General features: G+C 55.5%; 7 protein-coding genes across 7 annotated transcripts; 3 read left to right on the plus strand and 4 right to left on the minus strand.

Annotated features, from left to right (window-relative positions):
* Positions 1-622: 622 nt before the first annotated feature.
* On the plus strand, positions 623-3,337 carry L969DRAFT_81683 (uncharacterized protein; the record flags this gene model as incomplete). Its single annotated transcript, XM_014713945.1, has 4 exons — positions 623-1,768; positions 1,819-1,862; positions 1,911-2,542; positions 2,589-3,337. The coding sequence occupies 4 exons, from the start codon at positions 623-625 to the stop codon at positions 3,335-3,337; spliced, it is 2,571 nt and encodes an 856-aa protein (XP_014569431.1).
* A 67-nt stretch (positions 3,338-3,404) lies between these two features.
* L969DRAFT_16194 (uncharacterized protein) lies at positions 3,405-5,239 on the minus strand (the record flags this gene model as incomplete). Its single annotated transcript, XM_014713555.1, has 2 exons — positions 3,405-4,850; positions 4,910-5,239. 2 exons carry the CDS (start codon positions 5,237-5,239, stop codon positions 3,405-3,407), a joined length of 1,776 nt encoding a protein of 591 aa, XP_014569041.1.
* A 341-nt stretch (positions 5,240-5,580) lies between these two features.
* On the minus strand, positions 5,581-8,427 carry L969DRAFT_59842 (uncharacterized protein). Its single transcript, XM_014713946.1, has 10 exons — positions 6,986-8,427; positions 6,862-6,934; positions 6,729-6,814; positions 6,549-6,680; positions 6,359-6,502; positions 6,193-6,310; positions 6,019-6,139; positions 5,919-5,965; positions 5,707-5,870; positions 5,581-5,653 (listed from the first exon to the last, which is right to left on the minus strand). Exons 1-10 carry the CDS (start codon positions 7,941-7,943, stop codon positions 5,601-5,603), a joined length of 1,896 nt encoding a protein of 631 aa, XP_014569432.1. The 5' UTR covers positions 7,944-8,427; the 3' UTR covers positions 5,581-5,600.
* L969DRAFT_102297 (uncharacterized protein) lies at positions 8,084-8,489 on the plus strand (the record flags this gene model as incomplete). Its single annotated transcript, XM_014713947.1, has 3 exons — positions 8,084-8,228; positions 8,275-8,317; positions 8,366-8,489. The coding sequence occupies 3 exons, from the start codon at positions 8,084-8,086 to the stop codon at positions 8,487-8,489; spliced, it is 312 nt and encodes a 103-aa protein (XP_014569433.1).
* A 60-nt stretch (positions 8,490-8,549) lies between these two features.
* L969DRAFT_46793 (uncharacterized protein) lies at positions 8,550-10,326 on the minus strand (the record flags this gene model as incomplete). Its single annotated transcript, XM_014713948.1, has 4 exons — positions 8,550-8,801; positions 8,855-8,957; positions 9,010-9,806; positions 9,862-10,326. The coding sequence occupies 4 exons, from the start codon at positions 10,324-10,326 to the stop codon at positions 8,550-8,552; spliced, it is 1,617 nt and encodes a 538-aa protein (XP_014569434.1).
* Positions 10,327-10,378: 52 nt separating this feature from the next.
* L969DRAFT_357565 (uncharacterized protein) lies at positions 10,379-11,698 on the plus strand. Its single transcript, XM_014713949.1, has 5 exons — positions 10,379-10,434; positions 10,496-10,596; positions 10,647-10,811; positions 10,874-10,982; positions 11,042-11,698. Exons 1-5 carry the CDS (start codon positions 10,422-10,424, stop codon positions 11,401-11,403), a joined length of 750 nt encoding a protein of 249 aa, XP_014569435.1. The 5' UTR covers positions 10,379-10,421; the 3' UTR covers positions 11,404-11,698.
* On the minus strand, positions 11,507-13,333 carry L969DRAFT_16199 (uncharacterized protein; the record flags this gene model as incomplete). Its single annotated transcript, XM_014713556.1, has 2 exons — positions 11,507-11,980; positions 12,029-13,333. The coding sequence occupies 2 exons, from the start codon at positions 13,331-13,333 to the stop codon at positions 11,507-11,509; spliced, it is 1,779 nt and encodes a 592-aa protein (XP_014569042.1).
* Between the last annotated feature and the right edge of the window lie 333 nt (positions 13,334-13,666).

Raw genomic sequence — 13,666 nt, forward strand, 5'->3', positions numbered from 1 at the left:
GCTGACAGCGTCATAATGAGCAGTCTTGAGAGCCGTGCTCCAGCTTCTCGCAGAGCCAAATCGTACGCAAACCATCTGCTGATCTATGTGCACACTCATGACGCCATTACACAGCGGATGATCCACTGATGGTGAAGATCGCTGAGCAATACAATTCAAATCGCCCAAGATTCGACTACATTGCTGCTGACTGGGTCAGCAAGGTCAGCTGCGATGCTCCTGCTAATGTCACTATGCTCATACTCAGCCTGGTTCAGCATGCGAGGTAGACGCAGTGCTTTTCAGCAGGACGACATGTATGACAGCGACGACGACGACGACGATCACCAGCAAGCAGCGCGTCCGGTACGCCCATGTAGACGCAAAACGAGTCCTTAGAAACTCTGACACCATAGAGCCGTCAATGTGTCATTTGTACTGCTCAGAAAACGAGGGCATCACAGCATGCAAATCAGTCATTTATCTCGCGCTTGCTCGACCGCCTTCGACGCGTCAACAGTGCTCTGCGTGCCTCCGATTCCTTCTCATGCTCCTGCTGATCACAATAAGATCATTCACTCTCCTCCAGAAAAAGTCTCGCAAAGCTGCAGGCCGATCCATCGAGGATCTTGCGTGAGCCTTGATGGCTTTCTCTCGTCCAGTAGTCGATCGTGCGCCAAAATTGACAGCCGGCCAATCCTCAATCCTTGTTTCACCATTCCCAGCCCACTCGGCAGCGCGGCCCTCACGACAGTCTCAGAATCTTGCTACTCTTCCTGCAAGCCTTCCTCACGAGAAGTATCAGCATCGCCCAAGATCTCGCTCGCATGACAAGTCGACACAATCTGATCAGTCAGGGCGACCCGGTCCACCCTACAGGCGCAGCTTCACCACACCCGCCATCTCCATCAGTCCGCCAGCCGACGAGCACGACGTGAGCATCGCTCGTCCGCCTGCGACAACGCTTGTTCCTCCTATCACTTGCTCCACCTTTGGCTCTTCCCTGCCGATCTCTCATCACGCTAGTCTAGGTCTAGCCTTTGCCAGAAACAATCACACAGCCATCACGCCCGGTACTGGGCAATCCGTGAGATCCATCTCGAGCTACGAGCGACATGCTTTGCCGGGCGAGACACGTACCTGTTCATCGCGCTCCTCCCGAGACTGTTCAGGCGCTAGCGAGACGGGTTCCGAAAGCAGTACCTCTTCATACTCGCTCAGCGACTTCGAGGCATCCGCAAGCTCAGACTCTGAGCTTTCCAATGTCACGCTGCTCGAGGCAGACTCGGATACGCGGTCAGAATTGTCCTACCTGTCAGAATCTGACGACTCGAGTCCCGATCAATCGCGCAGCTTCGCCGCATCGCCAGGAGACGCTCGCAATGCAACCTCTACCGATCTCGCCGACTTCGCCGTCAATGAAGTTGCTAAAATTGTCCTGCCTGCGCAGTGCATAAGCTTGCCGGTCGAGTACAGACACAATGCCGGTGCGGCAAAGTGCGCGCCTGTACAAGCTATTCACAGTCTTGTCGTCAACTTTTGGCTCGGCCTCACGGCAGCCGTGATGAGCATATACCAGACTGTCGAGCTATGGTGGTCTCGTGTTCACATCACTCGGACACTCAGAGACTATAACGGCAAACGAGCGAATGAGGATGCCATCGGAGACAGAGAGCTCGAGTTTCTCAAGGAGTCTCGTACGAGTATCTCGGTCGAGCAGGACGAGCTAGATCTTGAGATGATTCACGTTCAGCGTTGGACGCCAGACGATGGCGAATTTGACTATCAGGTACGTGCGGGCTCAAGCAGCGTGTTCGATACTGATGGGCGTGTCATCAGATCTGGACAGCTCATCGACCTAAAGGACAAATCGATTGCGACGTGTGAGTCACATCGCCACCCTCGCGAAGCACTCTGACGCGCTGACATAGCCTTTACATAGACGATCAAGCTTCCGGCAATGGCTTGCCAGCCTTCGCGCGCGCTTACCTGGTCGCCGGCTTTCGACTCGTCGTCCCCTGTCTGGGATCGCTCGACACGGCACTGCCCGAAGGCACTCGTCCAGCCTCGATGAGCAGTATCTTCTCAGCACATAAGAGCGCATGCGGTGGCTACAAAGAGATCAACGTCACTTCGGCCAGGCTTCTGCTCGGCAAAGTACTGCGCGACCTGCGATCCCGAGATGACGAAGAGGGAAAGCTAAAGCCTGATTCGCTTCTTCCACCAGATTCGCTTGGTGTCAATGTCGATGTGCGGAGAACCTCTCAAAGCGCACGGTCTCCCGTGCAAATTCGGCAGAAAGAGACGAGACCTGTCTTTCTTGTGGGCGCGAGCATTGGCGGTCTCGTCGCTCTCTCTTACGCGCTCTCGTCAGTTTCTACTCCGCTCAGACCGTCGCCCAGCTTGCTGCAGCGTCTCGGCTTAGCAAGGAGTCACATCTCAGCAGATCAAATCAACCAGCTTGCCAGAGATTGTGATTTGCCACTTGTTGCCGGTCTCGCTCTCATCAGTGCTACCGTCGAGTCAGCAGCCGCCGACAGCAGTCAACTCCGCGCAATGCAAGGTGGGCAATGTGCTTGCTGGTCTGCTGTCTTGCTGACCGTTCTCAGTGCTCGAACGGCATCTTAAATTTACTGCGAATGGCCTCGCAGGCAGTCTGGTACTGCCACCCTCAAATGAGGTTCGCAGGGCTGCAAAGCAAGTACAGATGACGATGAGTATGCTGCGTGCACCTCTCTTACTTGTCCACGGCACGCAAGACACCATTACCTCTTGCATGGCCGCCAACTCGATTCTCGCTGAAGCGGGCTCAGCCGACAAGAATCTGATTCTCATGCCCGGTCTGCGTCACATAGCTCAAGCATCTCTTGACCAACAAGTGATCATCTCGAATGACACCGTTGCATGGATCATCGAGCGCGTAGCGTGGCACCGTCGTCATCTCAGCGATCGCCACCATGTCAGGTTTTCTCAGCAAGGTGTCCAAATTGGTAGTCCGTCTATGCCGTCTTTATCTATCGAGGAAGCTTTGCCGAGATCAGAAGATACACACGGTCGACCGCTGTCGCGATGTACTGTCTCATCCTGTAAAGACCAGCAACGCCATATCTCACTCGACATGGACACTCTGGAACCCGCGCGTCCAAGTATCACCATCAAATTCAGCCCCTCAACCAGCCTACCTGTCGTCGAGAATGGCTATATACCGAGCAAGCGCGGAAGTGCAGAAGGGACGGCAGCCGATGCGGGTAGCGATGACACGATTGATATTGCTAGGCCACGCACCCTCTCCCTTGTCAGCATACCCTCGTCGCGCTTTCTGCTTCAGTGGCCAGAGGCCTGCACGCATACGGCATAGTGACTGTGCTGCAGCTCAAGCAGGCGCACAATAACACGTGGTTCAAGTTCTTGTATATTGTGTGCAGCTAGATCGGCAAGGGCAGCGCAATCGCTTCGAATACGATGCTCACGAAGAGACCATAGAGCATGCCCATTAGGATCGTCCTCCTTTGTGCGGTAATGACAAATGGTGATGTGACAGGCGTGAGTGGTGCAAAGACAGGCGCAGACTTGCCGTAGACCGAAGCAGGAGGCGATCCGGTCGTGCGAGAGCGCGTCGTTGGACTCGCTTTGTCTGAGGGCAGCAGCCGACGCTGCCAAAAGTACCCGCTACTTGGTGAGGTAGGCGAGCGCGGCGTGCAAGCATCGTCTGGCGGCGTCATGTAGTCGAAGAAATGTAGGTCAGGCGGGCGAGCCGACGCAAGAGGCGCATCGGCTGGCGAATCTATGCCAGACTTGTTTGACAGAGGTCGCATCGTTGAGGTGCTACGCATGACGGACATGGGCTCGCTTGCTGGCTCGACGAACAAGGGAGCGTCCAGATGATTCGAGTGGTCCATTGCTACCAGCGTCGGCGTGGACAGGGGTGGCTGCTGAACTAATCTTTGCACGTCTAAATCGAGCTCTGTTTGCGCACCGAATTGCTCAATCTTTGAGCTGCTAGTTTTGTCCGACGTCAGAGTCGGCAGAAGAGAAGGTACCATCGTGCTAGCTGGAGAATGAACGATTCGGGCATTGGTGGATGAAGGATTTGGCAAGCTCGTCGCGAGCTGAGCAGGCTGCTGATGCCTCAATCCAAATCGATACCACGGCCGGGCAGCGTCGTTTTCGCTACGAGGTCGCTGCAGTTCCCAACTTCGCAGCTGGCGCATATTGCCGAAGAGATAAATGACAATGCAAGTCTGTCGTAGGCCGGCCACGAGCGTGACTGTACCGACGAAGAAGAGCGGTACGCCTGTCAGTCGAAGGCTGCGATGCCAATGACAGCGAAGTGACAAGATAATCGGTATCCAGCCAAATAGAACGAGAAGCAAGCCTAGCGCGATTGCAAAGTAGCTTCGCTTTTCGTCTGAGTTGCCAAGTGAGGAACTCAAGAAAGCGTTGAGGCTCTCCTGCAGCGCTGTCTCTATACAAGCTTTGGCTTCATCGAAGACTGTGGGCTCGCTCGAATGCACGGTATCTGTCAATAGTGCTTGCTTGACGTGGGCGGGCAGGTTGAGCTCGAGACGCGACGTCGGCTCAAAAAAGGTGAGCAAGGCCTTGTTGAATGAAGCCGCTAAGCCGGGGCTCAGACCCGTCGTCGCGATTACTGGCTGGTTGGTCGGCACAATAGGAGCAAGCGATGTACGCGAGCCGCGCCTCGTGTAACTACTTCGCGCTGACTGTTGCTCTGTAATCCCTGAAGATGGTCGTGCTCGCGGCTGCGCTGGTCGCTGTGTGCCACCCTTCTTCGAGGCCTTGTACGCTGCATGATCTTTACTGTACTGCCGCAGCCATAGCCAGAAGTATAGGTTCTCTGGCGAGCGCTCGACCTGTCGCGACATTGTACATTGATCAGCTAAGGATCGTCAATCGAACATGTTTCGCGCACAAACACGAGTCTGTCTTCGAACTCCTTGAGCGTAAAGGGCGGCGTGTGCTTGTTGTCGAGGACATCGATGAGTTTCACCTCCGTCAAGGGCTGCCAGGTCAGTGAGCGAATTTGGACCACTTTCCGCTGCAACGTCGGTTTCTCAGAACCATTCGATTGATTGGCTTTCTCAAGGTCGCTTTCGTTCATGTGATTGTATGTATCGTGCGTCTCGTCCGAGCCGAGCAAGCGAGCAGGCAAGCTGCGCAAGTCTGCAAACGTGTAAGGCGCAGAGATTGGCCTTGTTGGTCCCGTAGGCCTTGCGATCGCATTGAGTGACACTGCCAACATGTTGATGAACAGAGCTGTATGGACCTAGACTGAACCATCCCAGGGTCAAGGTTGACTTGGGCGCACATCTCGCCTTTCAAGCTTTCTGGTGCTTCAACGACCCGAACAGCTGGTGGCGATCGTGTCTTCTACTTGGCCAACTAGCCATTTCGATCGGGCTTCTCTCAAGATCGCTGGGTCGCTTGGTGCATTCCTGCCCGCGCAGATCGGTCACCGCGAAGCGCTGGCTCAGGCGGGGCAGCGACAGAAGCGGTCTCGCGGTCATTATGCTTTCGCTAGCGCTGTCCGCTTACCCTTTCGGTGCACAGAAATTCGACGCGTCCCTATCGCGACACGCCACAGTCGGAGCATCCCCATGCATTTAGGTGAGCGCGAGCTCTTCAGGATATGGCCCTCTCGTGCGCTCAATATCCTCTGCAAGCAAGCAGAGCCAGTCAGCTCAATATCAGCAGAAGCACCTGTCATACCAAGAATATCGCCGTATGTTGTTTCGACAGCGTCTATGCCCCAAAAGGAATCGCAGTGTTCGCCCGTCGCCAGCCTGTTGACTCGCAAGAGATTGACGTATGGCTCGTGATCGCGAATACGGTCCAGCAGAGGATCACACAGGACGAGATAGTCGTGCCCGCCGCTGGAGGAATCTATCAGCAATCACAAACGCAGAGATCGCATTACTTACTGGTAGAGCGAGAGGGGAGGGAAGCGTTCGTCGAACCAACGCTTGGCCTGCATACGAGATACGAGTCAGCTCGATGATCGAAGATCGTCGCTTGTCGTACCTTGACATTGAGCACACAGCCGCGGCTTGAGAAGCCGCCAAGACCTGTCCACCAGAAGACGCCAGCCGAAGACACGGGCGAAGGCGTGAAGCGGAACATCTTTGGCTTGCGTCGTTGCAGCCTGTCATCACTGTCAGTCCTGAGGCATGTGATGTCGACATTGCAAGCACTGACCAGTTCGCATCTGTCCAATTGAACAAGAACGCAAACATTTGATAGCCGAGCAGCGAGAATGGCATGGAGGGCACATAGTCATATGACCATCGCATGAGTGGAATGAAATCGAGTGTGCCTGCATGCACCCCTTGAGAGACGATCGATCACATGAGCGCATACATACCGAAGATGCGCTTCCAGGTCTTCCATGGCATGTTGACGAGCGCGCCGAACGGGAAGCCCGTCGTTAGTGGGCCAGCATAGACAGCAGGCGCGAGCGCGATAAAGACCGACAGCTTATCGCCTATCTGTGGTACCATGCCTCGCGCTATGCATCTGTCAGCTCCGATAGCATGACTCAGAGCAGGATTTACCGAGCGAGCAGAACATGGTCGCATTGCCCTGCGAATGGCCGATGAAAGCGAGCTGATCGTAGCCCGTTTCTGCCAGAACATGATCGACAACAGCTGGCAAGTCGTACATTGCTAGCTCGCGGATGTTGTAGTCTGCATTGCGTCAGCATAGAGCTGTCCTAGTCCGTCGGAATGACGAACCCCAGAAGCGAGGATCATTGCGCTGCAGCTTGACGTGGCCCATGTCAAAGACGCCTCGATTGTTCGTCAGGTAGACTTGATAACCACTGCGATGATCTTCAGGGGGGCTCGCGACTTTGCACGTCCGACTGACCCGTGCTCGGCCAGCCAGAATGCGAGCGATCGCTCTTCGGAGGTGACGAAAGAGCCGGCCGACTGAAAGAGACCTTTCAGAGCGACGTCAGCCAAAGACCGATATTGATCACGTCATTTCTGACCATGCTGAATGATGACGGGGAAGCCGCCTCGTCCGTCCGAATGTAGCTTGTCCTTGCGGTGAGGGACGATGACGCGATGCACTCTGAGCAGATAGCCATCTTTCGTGACGACGACCTGGTCCTCGATATCATAGCCGCAATTGCGTGCATAGTAGCCAATATCCTTGACGACATCCTCGGTCTGCCATTTCTTGGGATCGTCCCAAATGCGCGTGTCTCTCTTCTCGCGAAAGAGACCGAGCGTGAGTAAGGTGGGTAGTGCGCCAATGAAGCGTGATGTGAGAGCCCAGGTGACGATGAAAATGAGAAAGCCAGTCGAGATGAGGTTGGCGATGGTTTGGGTGAATAATAGCTTAACCCGGCTGCGTAGCGTCATCTCTGGGAATGGCTTTCGCCCACGCTCTGTAGCGACGAAAGTGGGCGCATTGAGGGCGTCGGGACCAACAGTGTCCTTGCGTGGTCTGCCGGGCCGAGGACGATCATGAGCGGCAGAGCCTACTTCGTGTATGTCGACGAGATCAAGCTTGGGCGTAGAGGGTATCGAGCCTACATCACTCGTTCCGCTCGAAGGCACTGCGAGAGTATATTCGAGATCTTCAGAAGCGATCTCATGCGATAGATATCTCTGCATCATCAGAGGTGTGCTCGGTCGTTCGATGTCTGACCCTCCCGCGTCCGAGAGATGGGGCGACAGACTGCCTCTCTGCCTGTCGTATGATCTCGAGAGCAGCTCTGTCCTCTCATTGACAGATTTGCCCGTGCGCAGCTTCCGCACTTCCTTCCGCGGTCGAAGATGACGGTGGCCGGAGCCATTGAGCTTCGTGGCCCCTTGTAAGCCGGTAGGATGTGCCTCATGCGACGAGTCTTCGCCAGTATCTGAGCCGTTTGCGTCCTGCGCGTCATGCGACTGCCATTGCGGCGACAATGCAGATGCCTTGCCACGGGTCCCGGGCGTCATAGCGACTGTATATATGTGCCTGCTAGACCTGCAGTCGCCCTCGACTCGACGGCTGTGTGTGTTATCGGTGGGTGTGATATGATGGACAGCCGCCGCCTCAACTTCCGACGCGACGCTCGCGCTGTTTGTCCGACGTCATCATGCGACAGAGGCCAGCGCATTCGCAGCATCCGCCTGTATCGGCACCTCGTCCTTCCGTACATGCGCCTCATACGCCGAAGCAGCCGCGAGTCGACCCAGCCACAGAGGCAATCAGGCGGCGGAGTCTATGGCAATCGTTTACCTGTACCTCTTGAGCTCCCTCTTCCCGGCGCAGCTGATCATCGAGCAGCCATCCCCGCACAACAACGTCTGTGGCTGTCCATCGGATTCATGTGCGACCCTGCTGAGGACGATAATGACTCTGCTGACTCGCGAGGCAGGGTGTTCGCGTATGCTGGCCTACGCGGAAGTGATCAACTCGAGGCCAAGTACCCGAACGAGCCACCCATCGATCTGCGCAAGACGAGGGAAGAGATTGCACTAGATCACGGCAGACTGCGCTAGACCTTCGAACGGAACCGTGTTGCTTGTAAGCTAAGGAGCGGGATGATGCAATGTGATCGATCATGCCTCGACAGACTGAGACACGGCCGAAGCATCCCTGGGAGCACCCCTCCCTCTGCCCGAAGCACCTCCTCGTCCTACTGAACCTCCTCTGCCCCCTCTCCCGCCACGGAAAGAGGGTTGCTGGCCATCCGAGCCGGCAGAAGGATCGATGGCCTGGGCCAATCGAGCCGAACGATCTAGGAACGACTTCGTCTTGTCGATGACGGCTTGACTCGCTGTTGTGTATTGCTTGTTCATGTAGACAGCACCCTGTGGACCCTATGAGCTCCAGTAGAGAGCCTCTGTCCGTCGACCGTGCTCACCTCCTTAAAGTCAATCTTGGCATCTAGGCGAGCATCGCGGATAAGGGTGACAATCCACTTTTCACCCTCATCGCTGGACAAGCCCAATCGACTGGATAGGTCCCTGCAGACAGACTTTAGCTACTGCGTATCACGCAGCTGGCTAGAAAACCCACGCAATGTCAATACGATGGTGGACGCGGCAGTAGGCTTCGCTGAAGAGCTGTCGCGCGCGCTGTTGGAACTCGTCCAGGAAATCGACGAGGAAGAAATCAGACTTGATGATCTTTGTAGACCTCGCCAGTTGCTCTGCTGCGCCTTCGAAGTCAAGGTCGACAAAGAGCAACCGGAGGAACTCGGTGATCGGGTCCTTGTACTGGTAAGTCTCCTGGCTTAGCACGGCGATGACGACTTCGCCTAGGTGTTCTCTCGTTTGTATGCGAGAATTGGGACCAAGATGTGACTGCGAGTTGCTCTTGAAAGCAATCTTCTTTGGGTTCGCCAAGATGGCGGCGGCAGCAAGATAGCGGATCAGCCAGGGTGCATTGGTCTGTATGGTCGGTAGGTAAAACTGGATGTAGTGCGATTGACCTGAAGAAGGTAGCTGGATGGCGGTCTGCGCTAGCCAAGTGTCTAACAACTCTTCTCGGCCTTGCTCGTGGTTGAAGAAGACAAAGAGCGACCAGTGAAGAAGCCAGGTTCGTTGCTGAAGGCCCTGCAGCGAGTTACGCGATTCCCATCGGAAGTGTTCGTCGATGTTGTCCTTGAGGAGCTTGGTCTCTTCTAGAGCGGCGTCGAAGTTGCCTTCGAGGATGTTGGAGACCAGCTTGCCCCAGAGGGCGGAAGTCAGCAGCTCCGAGTCCGGTGTGAGTACGCGGAAATGGTAGAGGTAGTCGCCTGCCGAGTCGTATCGTCCTACAGAGTAGAGAAACCTGCCAAACTTGTACAGGATACCAATCTGGTCCACGGTCAACTGTCACGCAGCGATGGTACTCAGCAGAGTGTCAGCTGAGGCAAGCGGAACGGACGTTGTGTTGTTCCTTGAGAAAGATGAGATTTTGCATCTTGTCCTGCTTGAGCGATTGGAAGACCTGGGGATTGGAGATGATGTCCATCACTCCGCTCGCTTCCTTCTCGTACTCTTCCAGCTCCTTCAAGACGGCTGCCTCTCTCTGTCTGTACTCCTCCTCACTCATCGTCGTCTGACCGAGCTCCTTTTCGAGGTTCTCAGAGTAAGTGACCATCTTCGTCGGACGGAGGAGGTCGATCTTGGCCTTGAGGATATCCGCATGGTCATAGTGAGGCACGTCTTCGTCGTCGCCGTTTGTCGTCCCGTTCGTCGTGTCCTCAGAGTGACCGTCGAGAAAGTCGAGCAAGGGTAGAGCGAGGTGCCTGTCGAGATTGGGCAGGATCTTGAGTGTCAGATCGCCCGACTGACTCGTCGACGCTACGGGCTCCTCCTGCATCGTGCTCGCTGGCGGTGCCGGTGACATCCTCGCTCGCCCGTCAGGTCGCCTCGCGTGCCGTCGTTGGTGGCTTCACCAAAATTTTGGCGCGAACCAGGGCAACGGCCAACGAGGCAGCAGAGATGAGTGACTGGGGTCAGTCAAGCCTCAGATCAGCTCATCGCGACAAGCTGATGATCGGGCTCGGCCGGAACAGATGCAAGCGAAGACGAGAGGCCCGCCGCGCCAACGCCCGCCCTTGCAGCAATAAAGTCAAACAGATGGGACGATGAAGACGCAGACGAGGGCCCCGTCAAAGTCAGGCATGGGTACACCTACGCCAACACTCGCTCATCAGCCAAACGCAGGACTCGTGGTCATCCGATTCGGACGAGGATAAACCACGGCAGAGCGCGCCTGCGAACGGATCAGCCGCTTCTGCTGCGCCTGTCAGACGGAAGGGCATCACAAAGCAGAAGATTGCAGAGAAGGAAGCTGCCGAACAGGCTCGTCAGGAAGAAGCAGAGCGTCTGGTCAGTCTCAGCGGCTTTTATGACAGATGCATGCTGAATTGCCATTCTGCTGGGGCTGACAGGCACGGCTCGCCAACGATCCTGCTGCTCGCAAGCGGCAAGAACGAGAACAGCAGGAGAAGTCAGACCTTGTTGCTGCAAAAGCCCTCTTCGGCTCAGCAGGAACGCGAGGTCGGCTACTTGCACTCGTCAGCACATACCAGTGCTAATGCGCAGAGCGGCCGATATAGACACTGATGAGCTTCTCAGCCTGGGCATCAAGACAAAGGAAGACGCTTCCGAGCTCGCAGAACGCTTGTCCGACTTTCTCGTCACCAAGCATGGCTCGAAACCGCTCTACGCGCTCTTTGTCGAAGATTTCATCAAGCGATGCTGCATTCCGCTCAAAGACGTCGAAGTCAGAAAAGCTGCTTCAGGTCTCACACTGCTCGCGAACGAGAAGCAAAAGGTCGCAAAAGAGATGGCGAGCGGGAAGAAGAAGTCAAAGGGGGCTTCCAAACCGGTTGCCAATGTCAAAGGTGCCACTCGTCTCGATACCGCAGCATACGATGACGCGCTAGACGATGACTTTGACGACGACGCGTTCATGTAGACTTTGTTTTGCGATCGCTAGACCCTGCCTTGTTGTCTCACCTCCCGGCATGCACCATCTTTTCGCTGCAGTACTGATATATCAACATGATCACTACAACTTGCTAATCATCATCATCGTCAGAGTTGTCATCGTCCACTACCCCAATGACCCTCTCTTTTTGTTCGTCTAGCGCTTTGCCAAGCTTGCGAAGTCGATCTCCAAACGTCCGTCTCACACCAGGATTACCGGCACAATCCCATATTTGCAGGTTGCCTTGAGAGCCTGCAGCGGCTATCGTGGTAGGATCGTCAGGCGAAAAGGAAGCGGCAAACACCTTGCCGACGCCTAGATCTTTGCTGACGACCAGACTGACTTTACGCGTCGTCCCGGTCTCGTCGACGTTCCATAGCTTTACCTGCTGATCTACACCACCTGTCACGAGCATGCCTGGTATGTGCGGGTTGATGTCGAGGGCAGAAGCAGCCTTGTCGTGTGCGGCCAAGGTCCATAATGCCTTTGTAGATGTCGCCATGCTCGCTGTCGAGACTAGCGTGCGCGAGTCAAATGCCTTGACAAGTCCGTTCTCCATCGACACCTGCTCGACTGATCAGTCATGTGTCCAGATCGGCGAGGGTAGACTGACGAGGAATTGGGCGGTGTCCCAGGGATTCCATCGGATACACTCGACATCGCTCTCTACTTTCACATGCACGCCTTGCCCAGGTGCGCGAGAATCGAAGACGCGAACGATGCCGTCCCAGCTTCCGGACAAGAGTACAGTGGGGTCGCTCTGATTCCATTGCACAGCTTGCACTTTGTCTTGATGCAGGTCATTGAACGCACGCAGAGCGGGAGAGCCAGATGGCCGAGTGAGGTCCCATAGCTTGACGGTCATGTCTGCTGATGAGGATGCAAGTAGCTGCCGATGTGTTCTGTTCCAAGACAGCGATAGGATCGAATCGGTATGGTATGAATTTGCATCGATGATCGGTGCAGGCGCAGGCTCAACAGATTTCGACTTTTTCTTCTTCTTTTTGGTCTTGCTTGCTGTGCTCGCAGCCCCGTTCGGGGCATCGACTGCCATACTTTCGGCAGCGACTGGTGTTGCTGCTTCTGGTGATGCGCCGAGAATGTGGTCAGGATAGAGACCCTCGAGGACGTCCATATTCCAGATCTCAATCTCGGGGTCGAACGTGCCAATAGCAATGTAGCTGCCGGACTGCTGTGCGCCAGCCTCTACGTTACTTGTACCGAAGGGCGAGTGTGGTAAGAAGTCAAGCCATTCGAGACAGAGCGGCATGGACGGCAGGAGCAGATCATGATGAACGTAAAGTGACTCTCGCGTATCCTCTGAGCTTGGGTCTCTCGTCCGCCTGTCATCGTAGAGATAGACATCAATCTGGGACAGGTCGTCTTGTGTCTTTGCAGTCACGATGAGATTGTCGCCAGGCAAAATCTCCAGCTCCTCACGCTCGTCCTCTTCTTCTGCGGCAGCCTGGTCTGGCGGCAGGTCCAAGTAAGGGTCGTCCGCGTCGTCGAGATGATATTGTAAGCTCTTGATGTTGTTGAAGGCGCCCAGCGTGTTGCCAGCATCTGCAGCTGGCTCCTCATCCTCATCATACTCATCGAGCTTGTATTCGGATAGATCATTGGGATCTTTCGGTGCCTCGACGTCTGTCTCCATCACCTCGTCCGCCTCCTCGTCCTCCCAGTCCCCCTCATCATCTGCGCCCGAGTCTGCGCCATTCTTGGGGACGACGAACTCGCTCTTGCCGCCGTTCTGCTGATCTGAAGCGGCATTAAATTGCTCGAGCGCCAGGTCGTATCTCTGCTTTGCCAGTGCCCCAACATGTCCCAGTCGTGCTGGATCGCTCTCTGAGAACTTTGTCGGGTGCCGAGCAGACTTGCCTTGGCTGATCCAGGCAATAGAGCTGATCAAGCCGCTCATGCTGGCACGACAAACTTTTTCTTCCGTCACGAGGAATATCAAAATACATTTGACGTGCTGATCAGATGGGCAGACTGCCAAAACCGGCGCGAGAGCGTTGCGCCAATGTTCCCCGTTCGGCATCCTGTCGTGGCTCCATCTACTCCCTTGTGCGGACACTGTCAGCTAGCTGAACATCGGAAAGATGTCGCGGATGCGCTGGCTGATTCTCCGTACCTTGCGAGGGTTCACGGTACCGAGCTGACAGGGTTTTTTCATTATCGTCAGCCCACCTGGGCTCCCTACAAACCCCAGCTTGCTCAAGATCTTGCAGGTCTGCTCTTCCCAATTTTC

The sequence above is a fragment of the Mixia osmundae genome (assembly GCF_000708205.1).
Source record: "Mixia osmundae IAM 14324 unplaced genomic scaffold scaffold_3, whole genome shotgun sequence".
Classification (NCBI taxonomy): domain Eukaryota; kingdom Fungi; phylum Basidiomycota; class Mixiomycetes; order Mixiales; family Mixiaceae; genus Mixia; species Mixia osmundae.